Source organism: Talpa europaea (genome assembly GCF_964194135.1).
Source record: "Talpa europaea genome assembly, chromosome: 11".
In the NCBI taxonomy this organism is placed as follows: Eukaryota; Metazoa; Chordata; class Mammalia; order Eulipotyphla; family Talpidae; genus Talpa; species Talpa europaea.
Window position 1 is genome coordinate 81,637,106 of NC_140078.1, and position 27,765 is coordinate 81,664,870.

Below are 27,765 nucleotides of genomic sequence, written 5' to 3' on the forward strand. Positions count from 1 at the left end.
GGGAAGAGAGGGGGCAGTAAAATCATCTCCCATGGGGCAGAGGCTAAGACTAGGCTAGAGGTCCCCACTGTGTCCATTGTGGAGCTGAGAGCCAGGTCCAAAATGGTTCGCTATACCAATCTGTAGGACTAAGATAGAGCAGGGGAGGCCCATAGGAGGGAGTAATTAGTTGTCCTTCTATGAGATTCACTAAAATAAGGCACAAGAACCCTCCGCCTTGTGCCTGGCACATAGCAAACCCTCAAAAGCATGCAGGCTCTTCTTGATTTTTGCCCTGACATCCACAGCACCAGTCACCATGCCTGGTGCACAGAGTGCATCTTTATCATCTTTAAATTAGATAGTGGTAGAATTGTTTACCATTTACATACCCTCAGTTGCCACATAACCCCCAAATATTGATGACTCTCTTAAGCAATTCCAATCAAATTTCACTGTTCTAGTAAATTAACTTAGTCTGAGCATGAATGCTCAGTGTGCACTGCTTGGTGTGTACACAGAATAATCCTCTACTTGGAAATGGGGGGGAAGTATAATCTTCTACTTGGAAATGGGGGAAGGAATAATCCTGTACTTGGAAATGGGGTGAAAGTCGAGGCAGTGCGTCTGGAGACTCAAGAAAAAAGTGGAGGGGAAAGAGTGTTGGATTCAGAGATCAAAGATCAGACTTCCAGGCCCAGTTGCCTCAGGGTGGCTCTGTGCATGAACCTCAGTATTGCAAAGCAGGGTGACGAGGCTCCCAGCAAAGGGCTGTGGCGAGGACCAGTGGGATGCACTTGTTCAGGGAGTTAGTACTTGGTACTCGCAGGTGGCATCTGAAGTAGCCTGGGATGAAGGTGATTGGACATGGAGGTGGGATTTCTGCTCAATTCTGCCAGCATGAGCTTATCTGGATCCCAGTTCCCATTGGTGAACTCATACCATTTGTCTTTGCTTTGTCTAAAAAAAATATTTGAAAATGTTAAGGTAACAAAGCACCACACAATTGTAAGAACAATTAACTTTTTGTGCTAATGTTCGTGCTGTTTTATGAATCAGTCTTCCTTCTGTAACAGGGTGGTCCCCAGGAAAGGGGGAGGTTCCAGGTTTCCTGCCCCACACAAAAGGAGGGTGGAGCTGAGCAGGGAGAAGAGGCTGCAGAGGAGACTGAGGAAGGAAGGAAGCAGGATGGAGCCAGGAGACCTGGAGGAGGCGCATGGAGCCAAGAGACACGTGAAGAAGCTGCGCTTGCCTTTTGGTCGTGGGCTGGGTGACACAGATGTGGGTGAGACCCGTGGGGAGGTGACATGGCTGTTTTTGTCTTGATTTTGATTTTGCTCTTTTCCTCCCAGACTTATCTTGTTTCTGATCCTTTTCTGTGGGTCTCCACTGGAAGATGCTTTAGACTTGTGGCAGGCTTTGGGGCCTTGCTCTGGGTCAAGCCCGTCTGGGTGGACTTTTACCCACAAGGGGACAGGTAACTTTGGGTGCTTGATTTAGAAACTATATTCTTTGCCTTTCCTGTATTGTTTCCTAATTCTATTAATGGCAGAAACTATTTAGAGCAGGCAGGTTTGCAGGGTCTGGGGTGCCCCTCTCCCCGCCCTGTAACACTTCTGGGAAGTTATCAAGGGAGAGACAGGGAGGACAGCAGAGGGACGGAGGCACATTCTCCTACTTTATCCATGAAATCTTTCATAATGAGATAAATGATGGCCAAAGATGGCTAAACTTTCTTTCAAAGCACGACAACACCAGTGGGTATAATCCTTAACGGTTTTCTTGCAACTGTTCTGGCGACTAGTCTATCTTTATAAGGGGACTTGAAGATCTTAATTTTTCCACTAATAGTGAGTTTTTTTCTGACCCCCTACTTTTTGTGGTTTTCATGTTTCATTGCCCTCTTAGCTTTCATTTTAAAATATTTGTTATTTCCTGTTTATTATAGAAATTTGGGAGGAAATTCAGAAAAACAAAAATCCCACTTTTTTTTTTTACAACTTACTTTGCTCTGCCTTTTGTAAATTCCAAGAAATATCATAAACATTTCTTATTATAATTTCCTCAAACAGATTTTAGTGGTAGCATTGATTTTTGTGTGTATGCACGGCTTATTTTTCTCCATTTTTTTTTTTTTTTGGTGGGTTCCTTGCCAGTGGCCGGGGATCGAACCAGCGCTGCAGAGGCTGTGGGCAGCCTCACAACCCAGCGCTCAACCGCTGCACCACCAGGGGAGGCCCTCCATCATATATTTTTAGAAAGACAGCTCTTTAACAATTGATCTTCAATTTAATAACTAATCTAGCACCTACAGGTTAGCACAGCTTGAGAAATGTGTCTGTTAAAAACACAAAGTTAAGCCATTCATGATGGTACTAACCAATTCAGAATCTGAACAAAATTGGGAGGGGGCGGGTTGGTTACTTTCTAACGACTCATTCAATTGATTTAATTATTTAGCTTTTCTCCTACAGTTAGGAATTTAGGCAGATCCAGTTTTTTCATTGGGTTTTATTGGTTTGCCTCATCTTTGTCTTCTAATCCTTGCGCCACCAGGGAGGCCCTGATCTTCACATTTATATGGTCAATGTTCTTTGGCACTAATAACCGACTTCCAGAGAGGGAAGCCACTTTTTTTTTTCTTAAGATTTATTTATTTATTCATGCAAGAACTGGGGTACAGGCCAGAGGTGTGGGGGGTGAGAGGATTCACCAGAGACAGAGTGGGGAACAGAACAGGCAGATTGACTGAAATACACGGCTGAGGGGAGCAGCTGGCAAGTCAGGAGAGGTCTGCTATGCCATGTGGGTAGCTCCCTAGTCGGGGGACTGAACTCATGCAGTGACTGTGGATAGCTTCGTAGATTATGTCTTACTCCTTGCACCACCAGGGAGGCCTGGAAGCCACTTCTTAAGAGTGACTATTTGAGAGATCAGGTAGAGCTCTCATAAGTTAAAATTGTTGGAGGCCAAATTGTATGAGTTCCCTCCTTTCTATACGACTTTCCTATTGTAATGAAAACAGGTCATGGAAATGCCTTTGAGTACCATCCTCTGCAGTTTCTCTAAGATCTTCCCATGCTATCATCAATCCTTAAACAAAAGCCTCTGGACGGACTGAGCCACTTGCTTGAGTACCCTTAAAGTTTCCTTTTTCTAACCTTCTACTGCTAAATAGCCCTGGTGCTAAAGTTGATGTAACCCATCATTACTGCCATTCTCTTACAGCCTTTATGGCCCTTGCTATTTGAAAGTAAATCAGAACGGAGATTTTATGCTTGAAAGCCATTTGCAGGATGGCCATGCACTGGTTAGGACATGTACTGCTGCAACCAACAGAAATTAGTTTAAGTGAAGTTGGTATAACTGCTCATTTAATAGCAATGTCCAGATTTGATAGCATTCAGGGTTGAATTGATTCAGTTGCTCAGTGATGTAATCACAACGAAATTTCTTTGTTTGCTCTTCCAGAGTTTCCTCTATCCTAGCCTCGCTACCCCTGGGGGTCGCAAAATATTTAACGACTTCCTGCCTACGTATTTCCTGAGAGCTCCTGTCCCAGAACTCCCAGCGAGCCCTGCAACACATGCTGGTTTCTAAACCCATCACTGTGACCTGGGCGGCAGCGGAGGATGTTTAGTTTAGGCCCAGTCACCTGCTCCACACCTGGAGTCGCACACCTAGCGTCGGCTGCTCCAGAAGTACCTGGGCTGTAGGTGGATGATGTGCACACTGAGTAAAAATGATGGTAGTTATATAAGCAAGAGGAGGGAGAAGGGATGTTGGGGAGGCAGTGACAAGGTCTGCTATATACTGGATTGTTTTGCGTATTCTGGGGGAAAAAATCTGCCATTTACAACAAAGTTTTCTCAAAACATACCTTCCAGATGGAGTATCTCCTCAGTCAACAACTTTCTTGCTACTCACCTTCCTAATTTCTGAAAAGTCTTCATCTCTATGTTGCTGAGCTCTTTCCTCCAAACCTTTCTCCCCTTCCCCCCACAACACCTACAGGAACTTACTCCCTAACACAAGCCGTATATATGCTCATCGTCCCTATTAGTCTAGGTCAGCTGGAGGTTACCTCAGCTTCCTTCACTGCTGCTTACAATTCAAGTTGGCAGCAGAACTTTGCCAGAACATGTCTCCAAGGTGGAGTTAAGTGCTTCTGAGGTTGCCATTTTTCAGTGCATGTGTGTGCCCTCCTCTAGTCTCGTAAGCCCAGATGATTTTTTTCTGTGAAAATTTGTATTTTCAATTAAAATAATAATTTTCTAGGGGATGAAAATGCAAACTTTAAATTGATTTTCGACCCAGGGCTGCATCTTCAGTTAGCATTTTAAATGATCTCTGCTCTACAAAGAGATATTTTATATACTTAAAATCTTTTGTGTGTTGATAGCCTGGAGGCGTTTTCTTAGGAAGGCAACTATTTTAAAAGTGTATAAAAATAAATGATATTAAACATCCATTTCTCTAGATTTTCTCGCAGTTTTCAAATATTGGCTAAATATTTATCTTTGGGGGCTGAGCACTGGAAATAGTAATGGTGAGACAGCCTAAAGCATTTGATTTGCCATGAGTGGTAAATACCTCAAATTAAAAACCCACCCAGCTCATTAAAGAGGATGGGGTGGCTTTGGAATGGCTGAGAGGTGAAGGCAGATGGTGGGCACAGATGGCAGAGAAGAAGGCAAACACACTGTATACTATCTCTGGAATAATATTTTCCAAACCCCAGAATTCTATTCTCCTTGTGATACTGACTGTATAGCATGTGGCGTTTCGTTTTTTCTTCTTAGAAAAATTAAAGCAAAGCCAGTTCAAAACTTACAGCTTCCTTGGAATAATCATTTTGTTGTCTAAAGGCCCACACTTAAAAATCATTCATGAACAAAGTCTCTCAGTATTCAAAAGAGGAAATATTTTCCTTTCAGTTAAAAATAAATGCTTTTCTTTCGGGGGAGGGGGGTGTGAACTCTCAGGGCAACACAAGGGTCATGCTCCTGAAAAACCACAAATAAAGACAGAAAGTGTCCATCCATGCAGGGACACAAACACGTCACTGTTTTCTGGAAGCCGAGCTCATGGTGGTCGCAGGTCCAGAAAGACTGTATTCTGTTTGGAGACTTTCAACATGGTTCATGGAACTTTTTACTCCAGAAATTAGTTTTTATAAATGTACCCATTATTACAGAAATTACACAAAAACAGCGAGGGGGGGAGGGAGGAGGAGGGAGAGAGAGAGAGAGAGAGAGAGAGAGAGAGAGAGAGAATGAATTCAAGAGATGGAGCAGAAAAACACAAGCAAGCTTCTTTCTTTATGACTTTCTAGAAACAGACCTCTACAGGTTATTGGGGTTATTTTTCCTTTTATGGAGACTTGAGTGCAATGCAAAGTAATTGAAAAACCCACAGACCACACAGAGGATGAGTATGTTTCTGTGAGTGGGAGAGGGAGAGATGGACAGAGAAGCAGAGCACAGGAACTCTGACTAGTTCCTTCTTGCAGAATCAGGGAGTCGGAGGCTATTCCGGTGATGCTGGGGGATGCAGCTCCAAGATTTCAGCCTCATCGCCTGCAGGTCTGCGTCGCTAAAGCTCAACATTCAGGCCTACTGGTGCCCCGATGACCCACCCACCCCAAACACACCTACCCTATACCCCCTCTCATTTTTGGTGCCTCCTCCCTGCTACCTCTTTGGACTTATTCTACAACCCAAGAATAATTGCTCATGGTTTCTTTCAAAGGTCTGTGGTGGTCAGACACTGAAGAAGTCAGTGGAGAAGGTCAGACACTGAAGAATTCCCGACTCTCCTACATAGGAGCAAAAAGTACTCAGATAAGTAATTAGGGTTAGACCAACAGGGAGACCCACATAAACCAACAATGACTGAAAGAAAGAGTTCCACTCAGCAAGACCACAAGGCAGAGGCCCCGGGGGTCTCAGCCCAGAGTGACAGCTGAAATTCCTCATGGTGATCAACTACACAAATGTTTCTGTGGTTTTTTGTTTTTCAAAAGCAGCTCGTGTTGAAAAATCACCCAAGATACACTAGTGATCCAGCTAGAATTGTCCAGCCTTGACACACTTCCTCTTGGTGCACATGTGCCTTGCTGCCTGGGGTTCTCCTCAGCACCTGATAATATCTAATAATACCAGTGGTGGACATTGGTGATGTGTGTGTGTGTGTGGGGGGGGGTAGAACAGATTGCCCTCCAAATATGCCACTTTGGTATATGGATTGCCTGGAGCTGGAGGCAATCAGGACCCAGCAGAGGCAGGAATGCTGTTCTTCACCTTCCTCTCATCTGCCTCAGGCCCTCTATCACCAGAATTAACTGGTGATACAAAGGATGAGCTAAACGTGGTGGCCTAAGGGTACTGAGCCAGGCTTGTTTGTTCAATTCCTCTCTCTGTCCTTTTGCCTCTGCATGGCACAATGGCCGACATTTGTCCACTAGACATGTGCCTGTAAGTGATCATCTGCCTTTTTGAGGTGCTCTTGTCCCTAACTCAGGAAGCCTGACTCTCAGGGAGCCCTTACGTCATTGTGGGGCTCCTGCATCTATGAAGCTTAAATGTGTTTTCCTCCTGTGTGTGTTCTTTCTGATGCTGTTTTAATTATTAGAGCAGCCAAAGCACCTACAAGGGTAGAAGACATTTTTCTTCTTTTTTCCTGCAAAGATTTGAGGCCTTTTCATCTAGTCTTCTCCCCAAAGCATGATGCATGTACCATCTGGGCAGCAAGGTGATCTGAAAGTGCATGCAAGTACTGGTCCTCTTAGAGGTTATGTACTTACTACTTAAGTGCAGTTACTGCGCTCAGCAGCACCACTAGGGTGGGCTCATCCCCTGCTCCAGGGCCAGTGGCTCATGAGGTTCCTTCTGGGCCAAGATGGTCCCAGACTGGGAGAGCTGGGTCTCTCCTACCACACTGGCCTGCTGGCTGTGGACCGTGTCTCCTGGCAATCCTGTGCCTGGGCAGCCCTGAGGATGGCCATCTCTCCACCATACCCGGCCTGGGGATTAGCAGGTCTCCTTTTTAAATCAGACACCATGCTACCCTGAGATTTTGAAACATTTAATCAAAAAAGAATCTGGCATTGTAAAAGTTAGGTTTACAAACTTGACACATTCTTAATATTAGCAATTCACCTATGTATACATGGTCTAAGAAAATAAGACATCAACAAGATATTTAAGAGTTCATAAGCTACTGCACTTTGCAAATGAGTATCCATTTTAATTGTAACAAACCACTGAGCGAATTTAACTAAATATATAAAACATTAGTTAAATACAATTTTCTAGAAATATACATTATACCTACAACTGTCTTTACAGTAGTATTTGTCCTGTTTTTTCTCCTCCTTTTAACTCTCAAAATGGCAAGTCACTGTATGGTCCTGGATCTCCAAGCTATAAAACTGAAATATGTGTTTCCAGCGTAGCAGATGGTGACCAAGAAGGCGAAGAACTGGAGAAAATAAAGCATAAAAGAAACAGGGTTTAGGGTACATTCTAATTAGCAAAAGTTATCATTTCACCTCCACTGATCATGCATTCCCGGCATCCCTAGACTGCAGGCTTTTTCATCTAAAATGTTTTATTGGTTCAATTACCTTTCTCCTGAAATAACTTCTGGCTATGTTGTGTGTGTGTGTGTGTGTGTGTGTGTGTAATTGGAAAGCCTGTAGTTTTTGTTCAAGGCATTCAGTAAGAATGAATATGGTGGTACCCCTGAGAAAAGCATGTGTTCTTTTTTCCAATTCAGTATGTCAAGAACAAGTATAGTATAGTCAAGAACAAGAACATGCCACAGGCTCAGCTAATGTTAAGAGCTGAGTGGGCGGGAGGAAGCTATCAAGCCACATGTTGTGTGGTGTGTAGGAATATGCAGGTCTCACTTTAGGGGCAGCTGCCACCCAGTCTCCCCGGATTCTTGTGTGAACTGGAGCCCAATGCTGCCAAAGCTTGTGTTTTTCCACCTCGTGTGTACTTAGGCCTTCTACCTTCAGATATTTTCAAATATTAAGTAAAAGTATATAGCCAACGTCCACATATTATCAATCACCTTTTCTGCTGTGGATGAAATATAAGGCTAATCTTGGAGAGACTTTAAAAAAATCAGAGAAACAGGGGCCTCCCTGGTGGCACAAGGGGTTAAGTCTCAGCACTATGAAGCTATCCGCAGCCACTACACCATGAGTTCGATCCCCAGCCAAGGAGGTGACCCACAAGGTGCAGCAGACCTCTCCTGTCTCACCCGCTGCTCCCCTCAGCAGTGTATTTCAGACAGTCTGCCTGTTCTGTTCCCCACTGTGTCTCTGGTGAATCCTCTCACCCCCCTACCTCTGGCATGCACCCCAGTTCTTGTACGCATAAATAAATAAATCTTTAAAAAAATTTTCAGAGAAACGATACGAAGTTACAGTCAAAAAATGCAAACAGTACAAAAGCAACATCATCCAGTCACAGTCCCTGGAAAGGACCGCTGTTGGTATATATAAATTCTTCCAACATTCTCGTTTCTGCTTTGTGAAAACCAAATAGAATCCTAATGTGGTCACTTTCTGCAATTCTCTCCCCACTTAAGCTGTAGGCTGCAGAATTATTCTCAGAAAGCCTCGAAACATTTATTCTCCCTCAAATATTCACTCTGTTCCAATCACTTGGCTTTCATTGAGAGTCTTTCAACCTCTCTGCACTTCAGGCCACCAGGAGGCCCCACCAATTTTTGATACTTTCAAACCAAGAAGTTAATTGCTGATGCGTCACTACTGCAGGTGGTGCTTTTCTCCTGCAGGCAACTTTGCCACCTTCCTGAGGGAGGGATGAGGGGGCACCAGGGAGGGATGAGGGGGCTTACTTACTGATGAGGCTGCCCAGCTATTGAAGTTGTGGCTGTCACCCTCTAGGGAGACGGAAGATGCATCCACGACAGCGGCTGAGAGGTATAAGGCGAAAGCACTGCCATTAAAGCACAGGCCCTGGGACACAGAGGGGTGGAGTGTTTAGAGGGCACAGGAAAATCAGGGACCCAAGGGCTCAGAAGGGGCCAAAACTGCACCTGGGAGTGGTAAGGGGCCCATGTGGACACTTGGGGGAGAGAGGATGATCCGTGAGCCAGCAGCTCTTTAGTGCCTCAGGGAAGGAAGGTTGTAAGCCAGGTCAGACACAGACACCCTTCTTCTGAACCCCCAAGACCCCCAGGCTGCAGGCTTCCCCTTTAGCCACTTTGTGCCTCAGTTTGCTCTTGATCCTTCAGTCATCCAGATTTCAGCCTGCTGACCTGCTGGCTGAGGAGGTAGGCAGCAGAAGCTGCCCTGCCCAAACCCCCGCAGCAGGAACACCAGCGAGTCCCAGGCTCAGAGCTGGGAGAGCTGGTCCCCAAGCAGGCCCCTCTGATGTTCCAACCCCCGGCGCCAAGCAGGGCAGTGTTTAAATGAGCTCTCAGTCTTGGCAACAAGATCTTAAAAATCAAAAGATTATCCCTATTAATAGAGCCCTCTGGAAACTAATCTCATCCTTGACCTCACCTTATTTTTTCCTATTCTTGGAGAAGAGAGATATACAAATCTAAATAGGTATTTGGTTTTCCATTACATTTAAACTCTTAGGTTGTTTTTTTTTTCCCCTCTGTGAGAGTTTCTCTTCAGCTATCACCCACCCTTGTCTTTATGGAGATAAGCAAACAAAAGGGGAAAAAATACAGTCTAGAAAGCCGTACTCTGAAGACACACAAAGCTCAGTTTGACTTGAACTAGAGTGAGGGGTGAGGTGGGTGAGGTTGAAGTGGGTAGGAGTGGTGGTTAAGTGGGCCTCCTGAGGCCTAACATCTCTCCCTCAGTAATTCAGAGAGCATAGGGGAGGAAGCTTTCTTTCCTCTGAGAGAAAGAAAAATGGCATACAGAGCTTTCTGGATGCAGGTCCCAGCATTCTGAGCTGGGCTGTGTATCCTTGCTACCACCTCCACCACTCTGCTCCCACGGTTCCTGGGTTATGACAATGACGCTTTAAGATAAGGGCAGGCCCCAGGTTTCAGGCTGTCTGGGCTGCTCATCTGCTTCAGAAATGTGTCTCCAAGCAGTCATGGTTTTCAGATGATTCCTTTTGCTTGCTGGCTGTAGTTTTAAATTGATCTGTTGGCTTTTTGTCCAGGAATACAGCGGGACAGTTCTTAAAGCCTTACTTTTAAAAAAAATTGCACATTTCCTTAGAATTTTGTACATTTTCTATCTGCAAAGTTAAGGATCCCCCACCATTTTTTAAACTGCAGGAGCAGTTAGTTACATGCAGTTACTTCTGGGGAGTGGGAGACTTTAGTTTTCATTATGTATAATTTTACGGGTGGGGGTTAAACTTATTTTTCTTTTATACAGATGGGGATTAAACTTGCCTTTAATAAACTGGCTACATACTACTTTTGAAACATTAAAATGCTAAAAAAAAATGTGTGTTCAAGATAACCTAGCAATATCCACTCTGAACAGAACAATCTGGAATAAAAAGTCAGTATCTCCCTTTCTACCTGGACCCCTTTCTCTTAGAGTACAAGCAAACACTCACTTTTATAGAAATGGAGCTAGATAGTTGTGTAACTTGATTTTTTTTTTCATTTAAAATACACCCAGGGTATCTCTATGGGTCAGTCCAAGTTGACTGACCTTATTGCTTGTCACTAGTACCTTTGGTTGATGGCATTTTGATGTCCCTTGTTTTTCCAACATTACAAACGCTGCTGTAATAAACATCTTGAACATGCTTTTTGGGGCACCCATATGTGTCCACGTCCCTATTCAAGGGGATCTGGATGAATGAGAGTGAATTCAAAGAGAGCTGCATCTGGCCACGGTGGCCCCGACATAAGCCCCGGGACTCATCTACGCAGCGTGTAGATGAAGAAGCCAGAGAGGACATGAGCAAGACGCCCTGAAGGCTCTTGCTTCCGCAGGTGAGGACACTGATTCATCCCAACAGGAGTTTTCATTTTTCATTCTCTTTGCACACACTGTGCATCTCAGCATCAAAGAACTCTGGTGTGTAGACAGTTAAGGTCATGGTCCCAGCAGGGTTTTAGATCTGCAGAGGCCGGGGCCCTGATGTACCTGTTTCCAGGTGACACTGTTTACAGGGAACTAATAAAATAAGAGTCTATATAATTAAAAAAGTGAGCTAAGAATTCAGTGTCTTCTGAGAATTGGTTTGCTATTTTGCCTATAAGGAATTTCTGGATCTTCCAACATGCCCAGTGTCATACTCAGGTGTAAGACACCTGCGAGGCAATTGTATAATGTTAGATTATCTACTGTGTTGGCTTCTCCAAGGCTTTGTCTCCTGCCTTGTTGGCAGAAAGACAATCTTGAATTGACTAGAAGAGGACTGACTTCCACCCCACCAGTGGGCAACAGACAAAAAGAACACCCTGGTTTCCTTACCACCGTTGTCCAGGGCACCTGGGGAATCCTGGTGTAGGTCATTGTTATGTAGATGATGAGAAAGAAGACAGTGAGGACCCAGTAAAATACAGCTACAAACATGACCCAGCCAAATGCAGGGACCCGGAAGTACTCAGTTCCAGCGATAAGTGTCCATACCAGCAGTCCCAGCACCTGAAAAAGGTAGAGGCAGAGGGATGGGAAAGGAAAGGGAAAGAAGAAAAATAAAGAAGGAAGAGGGGACAGAGAATAAATGTGTCAATTACATCTTTCATGAATATATACCCTTCCGCAACTTACAAATATAATAATGATTGCAAACTCCATGCATAAAAATCCCAGAAAGATAAAATAAATGAACACAGCAGGCCAGGTAGAGATCATGGCAAACAAGGAAAAACTATGCCTTGTTTTAAGGAGAATCGTCTCTGCCCAGGTCCAGCCAGTTGTCAGGGGTTGGTTTTGCCAGATCTTCCTTTTTTTTTTCTCCCCCAGGAGAACACAGAAATTCAAGTTCGGATATGATAACCTTGATATTTAAATGTTAGTATTGTTAGGAGTTTAATATACCACAAGGGTTAAAACCGCACATATGCATGGCTGGAATTTGCTCCTAGGCTGACACTTGTCAAGGGAAGAAGACTATGTGTCCATTCGGTGTGGTCCTGAGAGTGATCTGCTCTCAAGGGCTAAACCTGTGGGGATTCCCCCTGCCTCCACCACAGCCGCCCTCCTTGCAGAAGGCAACCATCCAGTGGTTTGAGAGAGCTTTCAGAAGAGAGAAGCACAGGAGGCAGTCCAGATATAGGCACTTGGTGCTTTAACACAAGTCGTGCATTTATTCCAGCAACAGTCATCCAAGTCTTTGCCCCTACTGGTGAGCAACACCAAACCCAAAGTCAAATCAATGTCACCCATTAACTGAAGGAGAAAATTCATTAGGAAACAAGGAACATCTAACTTGTGGACATCTTCAGTCCTGAACAAAAAAAGACAGGAACAGAGTATGCGTCACACATTCTAGCACATTCCAGGGATCAGGAGAAGTTTATTCCTACACCATGAGAAAGTATCTAAAATCATAACCCCAGGAGACAGCGTCAGGAGTCTGAAGCCAGTTTTGGCTGCAAGACTCGGACAAATTTCATTTCTGTTTTAGTTTCTTTGTAGTATAATGGCACAAAATGCTAAAATAATTCTAACGACAAAGCTAAGATCACTCATTTGTTTAACACTTGAGCACCTATAACAGGGTGCTGTTATCCAGCCTCTGAGACCCTGCTCATATACAACTTAAAAAAGTCTATGGGTGGCAAAGGACACAGAAACATCAATTCCAAAGAACACCTGCACCCCTATGTTTATAGCTGCACTGTTTACAATAGCTAAGCTTTGGAAACAACCAAAATGCCCAAAAATAGATGACTGGATCAAGAAGATGTGGTCCATATATACCATGGAATATTACTCAGCATTCAAAAAAGATAAACACATGCAATTTGCAGCAACATGGATGGCGCTGGAAGGGATCATGCTCAGCGAAATAAGCCAGAAAGAAAAAGAAAAATACCGGATGGTCTCACTCATAGCAGGAATCTAGAAAACTTAAATAAGGGGCCAGGAAAATGAATAACTATAAGAAAGTGAAAATCAAAATCAACAAAAAATTATGAACCAGAGACAATTTTTGGGCCGTGGGGGGTGGGAGGGGAGGGATTGGGGTCAAAATGGGGGGGTTGCAATTGTATGGGGAATATAAAAATAAAATTTATTATTTAAAAAAAAAAAGTCTATGGGTGGGCCTCCCCGGTGGCGCAGCGGTTGAGTGCTGGGCTGCGAAGGTGCCTGCAGCCTCTGCAGCACTGGTTCGATCCCCGGCCACCAGCGAGTGCCCCACATGGCGCGCAGACCTCTCCTGCCGCGTCTGCTGCTCCCCTCAGCAGTGTGCTTTGTCAGTCTGCCTGTTCTGCTCCCCTCTCTGGCTCTGGTGAATTCTCTCACCCTCCCATGCTTCTGAGGTTCGTGCTTGTATAAATAAATAAATCTTTAAAAAAAAAAGTCTATGGGTATGGGGGGTATGCATATTTGAATAATCACAATTGTGAAAAATGCTGTGAAGGAAAATAAAAGGTGTGAAAGAGTCCATAATGGGGAGAGGTAACCTGATACTGGGACGTATCAGGGAAGGTAGGTCATGCTGAAGAGCAGCCTGAAGACTGAGTAAGAACTAACGCTTCAGAGTGGAAAGCAAGATTCCCCACAGAGCACAGCACGGGCAATAGCGGGCGGACAGGAATGGGCTTTTTGCCTTCTAAAACAGTAAGAAAGTGAAGTAAGTTAGGACATTGATGTGAAAGTTGGGGAGGGTCAGATTCGGAGAGATCAGGAGGTCTAAGGATTGTGCACTTTATCCTAAGGGTGGTGGGAAGGTTTTAACCAAGACGTTAAGCAAGAGCTTAATGTGAGGCTTGGTGCTTTCTGGAATTTTTATTTGTACATCTTCACTTTTTTTTTTTTTTAAAGATTTATTTATTTATGCATACAAGAGCTGGGGGGCACAGGCCAGAGATGCAGCAGGTGAGAGGACCCACCAGAGACAGAGTGGGGAACAGACAGAACAGACAGACTGACTGAAACACACTGCTGAGGGAAGCAGTGGGTGAAGCAGGAGGGGCCTGCCTTGCCATGTGGGTTGCTCTCTGGCTGGCCAGGGATAGAACTCGTGCTGCAGAGGCTGAGGACTGCCTCATAGTGCTGTGCTTAACCCCCTGCGCCACCAGGGAGGCCCTGTACATCTTCTCTTTTATCAATTCTGTTACATGCCACACATGTAAACACAAAAATACATCTCCATTCAGCATTTCTTTGGAATTCATTCACATTAGCAAACAGATAGATGAATGTCAACGACCAGCTGTAAGGAGGGCAAAAAACAACATTTCAAATCTGTCCACTGCTCCCAGCACCGATATCCAAACTGTGACAGAGGTGGGTTGTCCCCGCCGTTCACACTGTCCCTTGGAGTGTGGAAGTGCTCTTCCCAAGAGCTCAGTTTTCAGCCTGCCCGTGCAAGGCAGCTGGGGACTCACAGGCAGGGCCCGGAAGTGGAGGCTGCAGGAGAGGGGCGCTCCTTAAGAAGAAAGACTTACTGGAGCGCTTTCAGCCCTCAGGGTTGAACTGGTGTCCAAGGTACATTTTTTTCCCACTGTTCTACACTATTTGTTCATTTGCTCTTCCCAAGAGCACTTGGGCTGCAAAGAGGGAATGGACATGGGGTGAATGACACGTGGAGGGGGAAGGCTGGGTATGAGGAGACACATTCGGAGACCACTGCCATATTCCAAGCGGAGAAGATGATGCATTCAAAGACCAATACGGTGGCAGTGAATATTACGAAGTGAGTGGCTGACGGGACTTTAACAGATTAGATACAGGGGAGGAGGAAAAGGATCAAGTGAAATGACCCCCCCACTCCCCAGGTCTTAGAAAAGATTTAAGAAGTAGATCAGGGTATGTTTTTTTCAGACGGAACAGGCACAGGTTGACCGAACAAAAGTCCATGAGCTCAGTTTTCAGCCTGCCCGTGCGAGGCAGTTGGCGACTCCCAGGCAGGGCCCCGAAGTGGAGGCTGCAGGAGAGGGGCGCTCCTTAAGAAGAAAGACTTACTGGAGCGCTTTCAGCCCTCAGGGTTGAACTGGTGTCCAAGGTACATTTTTTTCCCACTGTTCTACACTATTTGTTCATTTACCAAGAGAAACTATTCTTTAGCCCAAGAACTCATGTTTCCTAGTTCTGGAACTCGGGTCAGTGACAAACTTCCATGGGAGACATGGCAAAGAGATCCTTTATGTTTCATGATCACTTTGCATTCTATAAGGTACCAGCCTTCCTCATCTCCTCGAAATCCTTCACGGAATGAGACATTTCTGTAGAAATCTGTGTGTGCTTTCTGTCTTGGTTCAGCCACAGCACATTTACAGAAGCTGCAGCCCCTGGAGCCAATGAATATTCCAAAAAGATGGAATCGCAGCTATCTGGCCAGAAGGCCTCACATCTCAGGTTTTGACAAAGCCCTGGAAGTCGTAGTAGTTATGCTTCTTGACACGATGTCCTTCCACACTCCAAGGGACAGTGTGAACGGCGGAGACAAGCCCACCTCTGTCACGGTTTGGATGCCGGTGCTGGGAGCAGCGGACAGACTTGAAATGTTGGTTTTTTTTTTTTCTTTTTTTTAATAGAGGCATGTTTTATTTATTTATTTGTTTGTTTTTTTGTTTATGCAAGCACTGGGTACAGTCAGAAGCGCGGGAGGGTGAGAGAATTCACCAGAGCCAGAGTGGGGAGCAGAGCAGGCAGAAGGACCGAAGTACACTGCTGAGGGGAGCAGCGGGCAGCAGGAGAGGTCTGCACGCCATGTGGGACCCTCCTCCACTGGCCGGGGAGCAGCCGGGGATCGAACTGGCGCAATAGAGGCCGCGGGCAGCTTCGCAACCCAGTGCTCAACCGCTGCGCCACCGGGGAGGCCCTGAAATGTTGTTTTTTACCCTCTTTACAGCTGGTCGTTGACATTCATCTATCTGTTTGCTAATGTGAATGAATTCCAAAGAAATGCTGAATGGAGATGTATTTTTGTGTTTACATGTGTGGCATGTAACAGAACTGATCAAAAGTGAAGATGTACAAACAGTGGTAAAATTCCAGAAAGCACCAAGCCTCACAGTAATGGGTTTTTGGGATGCAAATTCATCACAGGTGACAGGTAATCTATGCAGGTGCAGTGTGCATTCCATTGGATCAGTCATACTGGTAAAAGACATAATCTAGCACGACAGGGTCTCATACAAAATCTTGGACATCTTGGTTCAAACTGAAAGCATCAGAACAGCCCTTTGTGTCCACATGGCACACACTGAAGAGACTTGGCTAATGGGGTTAGGGTGTCTCTCCAGGGGGTGCAAGGATTTAAGAGCCTCCAGCACCAGCTTGTGTTCATATAAAAAGGCTCAGTTAACAGCTCTTGGCTCTGAATGAGAAAATGGTTTCGTGATGAATGCAAACAGGGGCCCCTGTCTGAGGCACTTTGTCTAGTATGCCTGCAGTTGTTATCTTTGCACACCGGGGCAATGCTGCTAACTGAGCCATCTCTCAGAGCTCAAATACTTGACCCATGACCTCACCAGCTAACATAGCCCAAAAAATGTCCCTATCAAGAAAAGCATCTTTCTTCGTAAGTGAATTTCCTAGGAAAGTGAAGCAAACCCTTTGTCTCTCAGTGTAACTGATACTGATGAAAATCAATCTAGAAAAATGGCATTCAACTGCTGCTTTCCCTCCCTCGTTGCCCCCCTCTGCACATTGTTTAAGACCAACTCTAGATCTTTATTTGCTTAGACTGTAAATGGCTACAAAAATACTGTTTGTGTTTTCAGTGATAAGCAGGTTTTTTTTTTTTAGGTTGAGTTTTTTGAACGATAACTCCTAGACTTTAAAATTTTTTGAGAGTGATAAATGCAGGTGTATTAAAAAAAAAAAAAACACCAGGAGACTATAGAGTACATATAAGATATTCAAAGAAATGACACTCCCCATCCAACATCTGTATATTCTCAAGAGAAACCAACATGTATCCATTTTATATCTACCCTATAACTTCTTTCCCTTGTATTTGAAACTATTACCCATAGGCCCTTTTCCTTCTTTCTAACAAACATGGCTGACTCTTCACAGTGCCCACAATTTGCTTTGTTCAGTCACCAACACCATGGAGGACCTCCTTCTATACCACTATAGGCCTGGCCAATCTTTAAGCCCAGTTTCCATAATTCATGTAACCAGTCCTTTACTGAATAACTACAGTTTGTTTCCTTTTCATTTATGCAAATTACATTGAGAACATTACTAATTTATACACACTCACACACACAAACATCCCTTTGCATATCTGAATTCCCGGATAGATTCCTAAAACAGATGGGATATTTTTAGTTTTCAAGGTACTGTCATGTTGATAATTAAAACCCATCAAAAAAAAATCACTTACCCTTGGGCCTCCCTGGTGGTGCAGGGGTTAAAGTCTCAGCACTATGAAACTATCGGCAGCCACTGCAGCATGAGTTCGATCCTCAGCCAGGGAGCTGACACACATGGCGCAGCAGAACTCTCCTGTCTTGCCTGCTGAGCCCCTCAGTCTGCCTGCCTGCTCAGTCAGTCTGCCTGTTCTGCTCCCCACTCTGTCTCTGGTTAGTCCTCTCATTCCCCACCCCCACCCCCCCAACCCCGCCCCGTACCTCTGGCCTCTACCCCAGTTCTTGCATGCATAAATAAATAAATCTTTAAAAAAAATCACCGACCCTGACTTTAGTGTATATATGTTCTTCCTTTTCAACCTCACCAGACTTAATTCACATATTTAAATGATAAAAATCTAATCAGAAAAACCAGACCTCCTATTTTGCCTTTCATTGCTTTATTGAAACAAAGCACACAGAAAAGCATACGAATCCTAAGTGACATCTCGATGAGTTTTCTGACACTGAGCAAACCAGTGTAATCAGCACTCACATCAACAAACAGAACATAACCAGTACCCATAAGCGCCATCCTTGCTTCCAGTTACTTTTTCCCTCTCCAGGGGTAATAGCTCTCTTTTCCCATCACCCTAAATTAGTTGTTTGTTTTCAGACTTCATAGAACAGAATCCTATGGTATATCCTCTTCTATTCAGCTTCTTTCCCTCAACACTGAGATTCATCCATAACATTAAATGTAGTTCACCCATTCTCCTGGCTACATGTTTCCGCAAACAGGACCCAGCATCACCTGAAGGGCTTGTGACACACAGGTGGATGGGCCCCAGCATCAGAGTTTTCAGCCCACTAGTCAAGGATGAGATCTGAGAATTTACATTTTTTTCCAATTACATTTATTGAGATAAAGCTGGTTTACATCACTGCATCTGCTTTGTGGGTATGGGTTCAAACCTCTACAAATGTATGCTTTCACATCCCACCCACCACAAGTGTCTCACCACATTTCTACTGGGCCTTCTCCTCCCCCACTTCCTCTCCCCTGGTTGCCTCAGTTTTGCAGTCAGATTTCAGGGGTTTATTATGGCTTTGGTTTGGCATTTTTAAGAGGTTCCCAGATTATACAGATGCTGTTGGTCTGTGGACTACCCATTAAGAATCACAGGAGTATGGTATTCCTACTTTAGCTTGCATTTTGCTGATTATTGGTAATGGTAGAGCATCTTTTCAAATGCTTATTCAAAATTTAGCCCTTTCTTTTTTTTTTTTTAAAGATTTATTTATTGATTGATTGATTGATACATACATACATGCAAGCACTGGGTACAGTCAGAAGCGCGGGAGGGTGAGAGAATTCACCAGAGCCAGAGCTGGGAGCAGAGCAGGCAGAAGGACCGAAGTACACTGCTGAGGGGAGCAGCGGGCGGCAGGAGAGGTCTGTGCGCCATGTGGGACCCTCCTCCGGTGGCCGGGGAGCAGCCGGGGATCGAACCGGAGCCGCAGAGGCTGCGGGCAGCTTCGCAACCCAGCGCTCAACTGTTGCGCCACCGGGGAGGACCTAGCACTCTTTCTTACTGACAAGCAAAAAAAAAATACTTTCTTACTAATTTGTAGAGCTCTTTGCACAAGAGGAATAATAACCAAGTAAGATGTGGCAATATTTTCCCCATTTGGTTTTAATTTCATAGTCTTTTCTCATGTGAAAGTTTTTAATTTTCATATACATAACTGGTCATTAAGTCTTTTGCTCCTGTTTGTTTAGGAAGGTCTTCCTCAATACAAGATTATAAAATACTCTATCATTTCTCATAGTTCTATATATATGATTGGATCTTTAATTCAACTAGATTATGGGCTGAGGAAAGACTAAAAGTTTGATTTTCTTCTAGCAGATGGTCAATTGATCAATTTATCACTTATGGGTGACTTTTCATATATTGGGCCAGTTTCTGGAATCCTTATTCTACTCAGCTGAGGTGACTAGTGTGTCAGTACCAACTCTTGTAGCTTTAGCAACTATCTTAGACTTCTGCATGAAGATGTCAAACTGAACATGAATCTGAGTTTGTTTCTTCTCAAAATCCTTCTAAAATCATGAGGATTAGATGAATAAGTAAGGAGATGAAAGTGATTTCTTGAAGCTTAGGACTCACATGGATGAGGAATAACCAATTTAGTTAATATGAGAACGCTGAATTCCAAGCTGGTAAAGAAGTAAAGTAAATATCTGAAATAAGTCTCCTGCAAAATCTGAAAAGATTCAGGCAGCTCTAGGGCCGGGAGAGGAATAATGTCGGAAGTATAGAGACATAGAAGCTGAAAGCAGCCAGGTCCTTACTCTCTACTCTATTCCAAGCTGCTGGGTCATAGTCTGAAGTTTATTCCCTAGATGAGGATTCCTCAGCCTCAGCCATATTGACATTTGAGCTAACAGTACTTGGTTGCAGAGGACTGTCCTGTGCAGCATCTTGGCCTCCACCTGCTAGATGCCAGCAGTAAGCCTCATCCTCCCCACTTTAGTGCCAATCAAAAATGTCTCCAGAAACTACCAAATGTCTCCTGGGAGCAAGACCACTCTAGAGAAGATGAATCAAAATAGTGGGGCTCTGGGTGAAGTTTTGAGTATCATACTGAAAACAAGAGGCTTAAATGACTAAGTGTTTGAAGGAGACTTTGCCACCCTGTTGGCCCCCAACATTTCCTCTCTACTGGGTTCTTAGAAAGCTGGCAGCCAGGTCTTCAACCTGCACAAGAGAAGGCCCACATACTGACTGGGGATTTCCCAAGACGCAGTCCCACCAGTCCAGCCTGCAATGAAGTTCAAAGCTGAGAAGCCAGACCTATGTGCTCAGAGCATCTGAACAGTTTTTCACTCGTAAAACAGGCAGACAAGCCAGGTTACCAGGTCTACAGTAAAAATAAACCCTGTGCAATGGGGCAGAGAGCTGAGTCCAAACAAAACAAAACAAAACAAACAAAACTGGCAGAAAGTAACTTTGAAGAGGGAAAGGAAAACAAAAAAGAAAAATCATTCTCCTCAGAGAGAAAAGACATTACAATAATGAAACAAAAAGGAGGTTACTGGGACAAAAGTAATCTCTCAAAATCAAAATTAGCTTTTAAAATTAAAAATATGAGAGCAGAAGGAAAAACCCAATAGGATTGTTATGTGATAAAACAGAGAAATTGCCTAGAAAAGATAACAAAAAGATGAAACAACAGGAGAGCTAAGGTAAGAAAATTAGGTGAAGCAGGAGGTGAAACATCTGGTAATGAAGTCTCAGCAATAGAGATGGGGGGAAATGGAGGGAAAGAAATCCACACAATGGCTTGAGAAATCTCATAATTTAAGAACATGAATTTACACATAAATGGGCTCCCTCTACCCCCACCCCCTCCCCATGTACCCAGAAGAATGCATTTAGAAGGTACATCAAGCATTTAGAAGTTTCTTTAAATACCCACAAAGGTTCAGAAACACGGATGCCTTTTAACCTTTTGTAAAAGCAAATGGGCTTTTAGAAGCAAAAGGCAAACGTTTCAAATCAGAAAATTTCTAACCTAGAAATTACCCAACACAATTATCAGCAAAGAACAAGAGAATATATTCTTCCCCCCCCCCCCCAGGAACACAATGTCTAAAACTTTAACCTTCCACACATTCTTTTTCAAGAGGATGTGACCCACCAAAATGAGGACATAAACTCTTAAAAAAGGAAACATGGAATGAACCAAGAGAACCACATAGGGGAGAGTGCCGGGGAAGGGAAATCCAAGCACGAGAGCCCCAGGCACAGAGCCAGCCAGGCCAGACGGGAGCAGAGTGACTCACAAGACAGGCATTGTACTTTCTTTTTAACCTGCAGAAGCTATCAGGGAACTTGTTCCATGAAAATGAGGAAGGAAACCAAGAAAGAAGAAAAGAAAGGATCCGGACAACCAGAAATCTAGTTCAACAGAAAGACAGAGGGAATTCCAGAGTGAAGTGAGGCAGCGAGGAGAAATCCATCCAAGACAAAAATTCAAAGTCTGATTCTCTAATGTGATTTGGTTTTGTGGGAAATTTTACTGAGAGGTCACTGGAAGAATGAGACAAATTAGCTACAGAGAAAACTGAGCAAAGAAAAGAATTATATATATTACTGACCAGTAAAAACCTAGTAAAAAAGAAACAGTAGTTGTTTTTAGTTGTATTCACTCCAACACTCCAATATTTGCATAAAGATCATAAAAAACACTGAAGAATGATTTATCGTGAGGAAGGAGGCAGTAGGGGCTATGGGTGCTATGGGACTGTGGTGTGTCTCTCAAAATCCACATGTTGATGTCCTAACCTCCAATGTGATGGCATTTGGAGATGGAACTTTGGAGGGGGGGTAATTAAGTTTAGATGAGGTCAAGATGGTGGAGTGTTCATGATGGGATTAGTGTCCTTATAAGACACCAGAGAACCTCCTTTCTCCCAATATCCATTGCTGCCCCACCTTCTGCCCCCCCCACCCCGCCACATGCATGGAGGAAGTCATGTGAGGACAGTAAAAAGGTAACCCCAGAAGGGCCTCACCAAACACCAACTCTGCTGGCACCTTGATCTTAGTTCTATGAGTTAGAACTATGAGATAAATTCCTGTTGTTTAAACCAACTAATTTTATTATGGTAGCCCAAGCTAAGACAGGTGGTAACAGGAAGTTAGCATTCAGCATGTGAAATTGAATAAGATGGCAGCTCACAAAATATTTGTAATTGTGGACATGGGTAAAGGCAGAGGAGTCTCAGGTGGCTGCATCGGGGAGGAAGACCTCTGGAGTAAGCAGAACAGCAAGAAGTGTTAGATGTAAGCCTTTGGGTTCTGCAGGTATCTGACCGCCCTACAGATCACTCAGTTGATTCCCTCAGTTGATAATTTTCTGGCTAAGGCACCTGCAATAATAGTAGCTGCAATACTTTCAGTATTTATAACATTTGCTTCTTTTTCTGGTATTACTACGTTAATTAGAATCTCCAGTAGCATCTTCCGGGATGTGACAGTGACCATCCTTCTTAGATTCTATTTCACTGTTCACTTTGATGTTTTACATTAGTATGCTATCTCTTGTTGGGAGCTGATGGAGATAGCCTTTATCAAGCTAAAGATTTCTATTTTTTAGTGAACTCAGATAAGGAGCTCAGTTGAATGCATTTCCTGTATCTCCTTTTAAAAATTAAGCACAGTATTCCTAATAGAGCTATACCTTTTGATCAACCAGGGTCATCATGAACAGAATAGTTCAAGTACTGCCTTGTGTTGGGGAATGAGATAACTCGCCCCAACTCTGAATGATATCATTCTGGTGCCAGCTCTGAATGGTGTTTTTCTATGAAGAAAACAGAATTTTTTTTTACAGTGAAAATGATCCGCCATCATCTCTTGAAGCTCTCAGATGATTTCAACAGTCCTCCTATGCCCTCGGTGTGTATACTCACCCATACACTTCTTTAGCCTAGACTCCGAGGAAAAGACTCCATGAAGTCTATGAAGACTATTTTGTTACAGCTGTTCTGCAGGTCACACATTAGCTCTGGTGGTGGCGTTAATGGGTTCCATTTACCCAAATACCTACTGAGCATTTATTATGAGCCAGGGTCTCTTAAGGCACTGTTCAGAGGGCAGGAAAGGCTGCCCTGCTACACAGCACACAGGCTGACTATTTCTGACTTCAGGCTTGAGTGGCACGAGCACCACGCTGCATCTGCACTTCAGCCTTGAAGACAGATAGGCAACTTTCGATGATTTACTATGCCATCCTAGGAGAATGGACCAGCTGTTCCCAGGTGGCTTTGCCCAGCAGAGCTGCATGGTTTGAGGTGTGAGCTCAGTACACCTCTGAAATATCCTACCCAACTTTAAGTCATTTACCATCTTAATTCCTTGCAATGAGTGACACAGGAAATCAACTGTGGCAGATATACTCATGTGTCCTGCTGTGAGATGCAGAAGATGCCCGACTGCTCTTCTGACATATGCTTATTATGGCACATAATGGCGACACTCACTCATTCAAAAACGTCATTTAATTTTCCCTGGTGGAACGAGGATGCGGGAAGGCAGGCATGGTCTCCATGCCTGGTGACGGTTCTTTAACTATAAACTGGGGTAAGTTCTATGTGCAGAAACGAGGTCAAAACTGGTCATAATGGGACTTTTCTCATGTGCCAACTTGGTTTGTTTTCCATAGAAACACATGAAAATTAGGGATGGCAGCTGGTCCCATGAGCTCTAATGGTTTATTAAACATCCAAATCAGAGTGTGTGCTGCTTTAAACACAGAGAATGCCAAGAACCCCTGGAAAGAAGATTGAAATATTAAAGAGGTTGACATTGAGCCATTTGGGGTCAGCAAGCACACTAAGCACCTGCTTCCCACCAGACCCAAAGGGTAAGCAGAGCATGGAGTCCTGCCCCTGGGCAAACTACCACCTAGTGGGAGAGACAAATGCAATCCAGTTCCTTCCTCTTCACCGTGGGGGTTGACCACTCTGATCTGTGGCCAATACAGTCCACCCACACAGCCATGCTCCTTCATTTATGTATCAGCTATGGCTGTTTTCATGCTACACCAGCAGAATACTTGGCCTCTTAGCTACAAAGCCCTATTTACTATCTAACCTTTATGGAAAAAAAAGCAGCTATTCCTGTTGACCACCACAGATACTCTGTGCACCAGGAAAGACACTCATGCACATATACACATGTACTTTCATTTTTGCTACCTATATTGTTTCAAATAAAGCAGGCAATGGACACATTGACTGAGCCAGAGAAGATAATGCAGACAGAAGAGTGTATCCCCCCCTATACCTGCTGAGTATGTACAGAAGTCAGGGGGCTCCCCACACCCCTTCCAGATTAGTGGCTCCATCATTCAGTGCGCAGGCAGCCTCCTCGTTTCTCCACTAGAGGGCGGCCAAGCACTTTGCATGAAAGATAATGGTGGTTCCCCGCCTAGTCGCTGCTCCATGGTGAGAAATCTGAGTTTACTATCTTTCTGGATGAGTTCCTATGCTTGAAGCACATTCCACACAGGTGGCAGGCCGTGGACGAGTAAACTTCCCATTAAGACCATTAGAACCAGACGTTGTCTAGAAATAGATCTGAGAAGAAACAGTCAGCTGGCTGAGATGAAGATGAATTAACACAGACACCAAAAGGGCAGATTTAATCCATAAATTCATAGTCTCCTCCATGTGTCCCTGCAAACTTTTTTTAAAATAAATATATATTTTTAAATTTTATTTTTATATTTCCCATACAATTGCAACCCCCTTATTTTGACCCCAATCCCTCCCGCCTCCCCATAGTGTGTCTCTGGCTCATAGTTGTTTGTTGACTTTGAATTTTTCTTTCTTATATTCTTTTTCCTGGTCCCTTATTTAGGTTTTCTAGATTCCTGCTATGAGTGAGACCATCCGGTATTTTTCTTTTTCTTTCTTGCTTATTTCGCTGAGCATGATCCCTTCTAGCTGCATCCATGTTGCTGCAAATTGCATGTGTTTACCTTTTTTGATTGCTGAGTAATATTCCATAGTGTATATGTACCACATCTTCTTGATCCAGTCATCTATTTTTGGGCATTTGGGTTGTTTCCATAGCTTAGCTATTGTAAATAGTGCTGCTATACTCTTCAGGAGAGATGGGAGTGTGGAGCAGAGCAACCGAAGGGCCTTGGGTGCTGGGGCTTTCTCCAACAAGGAATTTTGCCTTTTTGGGCCAGGCTGGGAAATTGGGAAGATGGAGTTGGAAAAGTTCTCAAGTGGGAATGGGGACCAGCACGCAGGGGAAGCAGATCTGAGTTATCCCAGGGTTTCACACACTTGCTGCTCCTCCCAGGCTCAGGCACGGCATGAGGGTGGGTGTCTCCCTCCAGCCCTTCTTGTCTCAACTCCCACTATAGAAGCCCCCTAGATGTTCCGGAGCAAAACAGAATTTGAGGTCTAGGTGTTGCTAGTAGTGTGTGACTTAACCTTCTTAGGGCATGCCAGTCAGTCGAAGGCCTGCACTGAGGCAAACCATAGGACACCAATACTCCCTGCAGGCAAGGAAATGGAAATCTGGAATCTGGATGGCTTTATTTATTTATTTATTTTAAACAAGATTTTTTTTTAAAAAAAGATTTATTTATTTATGCATACAAGAACTAGGGTATAGGCCAGAGATGTGGGGGGTGAAAAGATTCATTAGAGACAGAGTAGGGAACAGAACAGGCAGATTGACTGAAGTAGATTGCTGAGGGGAGCAGCGGGTGAGACAGGAGAGGTCTGCTGTGCCATGTGGGTAGCTCCCTGGCTGGCCGGAGATAGAACTCTTGCTGCAGTGGCTGCGGATAGCCTCAGAGTGCTGTGATTAACCCTTTGTGCCACTAGGGAGGCCCCTGGGATGGCTTTTAAATGTCTATGTAGCCTCTGATACTCCTCTTGAAGGTAATGAATCCCTCTATGAACAGTGTGGCAGAAATGAAGTGGTGACTAGGAGGCTTTGTCATAAAAAGGATACAGCTCCCTTCTGGCTGCCTTGCCTTTGGGCATCTCCAATTTTCCAGCCAAGTGACCACCTTGGAAATGGACCCTGCAGCCCCAGATGACATCTAAGCAAGCCTCAGGAATACATCTGAGCCAAAATGCCAGGGCAAGCTGACCCTGAATTCTTATGCTACAGAAATGGTGAGCAGTAATAAATGTTTACTGCAGTTTTAATCTGCTAGGTTTGGGGATAATTTGCTACACAATTATAGATGACAATATACCCAGTTCCACTGAGTTTTGGCTGGTGTACAAGAGGCAGTGTAGTGAGTAGAGAGGACATACAGTCTGGGTTTGTCACTAACTTGCTGTGTGATCACAGATAAGCTGCTCCTACTCTGAGCCTCAGTTTGTACCCCCACAAGCTGGGTACAGCACCATTCAGATTGCTGTGTGCCTTGAAGATGCTCTGTGATCTGCAAAAGTTGAGGTAGATGGCAGTGACTACTAAGCCCATTTTTCTTCTAGAAAACATGATTTAATGCTTAGCCTAGCTAGCATCTTGGCAGGAAGGGTCCTAGAGTATTTAGCCAGTGAAAGAAAGTGGAGTCTGTACCCATAATTAGAACCAATGGGCCTGGGTGCTGAGGAACTGCTAGAGCAGGCGCTGGCAGACTTTTTCTGTAAAGGGCCAAATAGCAAATCTTTTCAGCTTGTGGGCCAAATGGTCTCTGTCACAACTACTCAATCCTGCCACTGTAGCATGAAAGCGGCCATAGACAACATGCAAATAGACCTGAGAGACTGTCGCACTAAAACCTTATCTGTAAGAACAGGTGCAGGCTGGAGTTGGCTGGAGGGCCATCATTTGCCAATCCCTGTCTGGGAGCCTACCTACTCCACGTGTGTGGTTCCAGAGCACCAGGGTCAGCAGCTGCCAGGAACTTGTGAGATTTGCAGGTTCTTGGGTCCACCTAGCACTGCTGAATCAGCTTCCCGGGGGAAGGAGCTGCACATTGGGCTTTTTTTTTTTTTTTTTTAAAGATTTATTTATTTATTTATGCATACAGGAACTGGGATACAGGCCAGAGGTGGAGGGGGTGAGAGGATTCACCAGAGACAGAGTGGGGAACAGAACAGGCAGATTGACTGAAATTCACTGCTGAGGGGAGCAGTGGGCGAGTCAGAAGAGGTCTGCTGCGCCATGTGGGTAGCTCCCTGGCCGGGGATTGAACTCCTGTGGACAGCTTCATAGGTTGCGTCTTAATCCCTTGTGCCACCAGGGAGACCCATATTGGGCTTTTTTAAGCTTCCCTGCAGCTCCCACTTTCCTTGCCCCCATTCTGCCCAGAGCTCCATGCTCAAGGAATTTAAGAAGGATCTTGGATGACAATCACTTGATCAGAGAGCGTCTCAGGCCTCACAAAGGACACACATCATCTCAAAATTCTTCATAATCAGGGCAGAACATCAGACTCACAGTCCTGGCTCACCAATAAGGAAAGCAGCAGCCAGTCCTGGCCAAATAGCTCAGAGTCTTCAGGAAAATGAACAAACAACACCCCTAGAGCGATGCCCCAGGGCGCTTCTGTCCTCACAGACCTGAAAGGGGCTCTTTGTGGTGAGATGCCAGCCTGGCTGGCTCTGGGCCAGCTTGCTTCTTTCAGCCATTTTCTTTCTGTACATACAAAGTTAACATTATTCATTGTAAGAGCCAACATATATTTTATTTTAAAAAGTGTATATGGAAGGAAAGGATAGCTGCAAAGAACCGTTTCTAAGTTTAGGTAAAGCCAAAGTTGATCCTTCAACAGCTTTTT

The 27,765-nt window shown here is 44.3% G+C and overlaps 1 protein-coding gene across 2 annotated transcripts in view; it reads right to left on the reverse strand.

Moving 5' to 3' along the window:
- Positions 1–7,377: 7,377 nt before the first annotated feature.
- CMTM8 (CKLF like MARVEL transmembrane domain containing 8) overlaps positions 7,378–27,765 on the reverse strand; it is a gene marked incomplete at both ends in the record, with an annotated part of 84,671 nt that continues 64,283 nt past the window's right edge. Inside the window, 3 exons of one of the 2 annotated variants that reach the window (XM_084247504.1) lie at positions 7,378–7,461; positions 8,858–8,974; positions 11,423–11,596. In XM_084247504.1, coding sequence (XP_084103630.1) covers positions 7,378–7,461; positions 8,858–8,974; positions 11,423–11,596 — 375 coding nt within the window. The remainder of the gene's footprint in view (positions 7,462–8,857; positions 8,975–11,422; positions 11,597–27,765) is intronic. The other variant, XM_084247505.1, reaches the window with a different exon arrangement.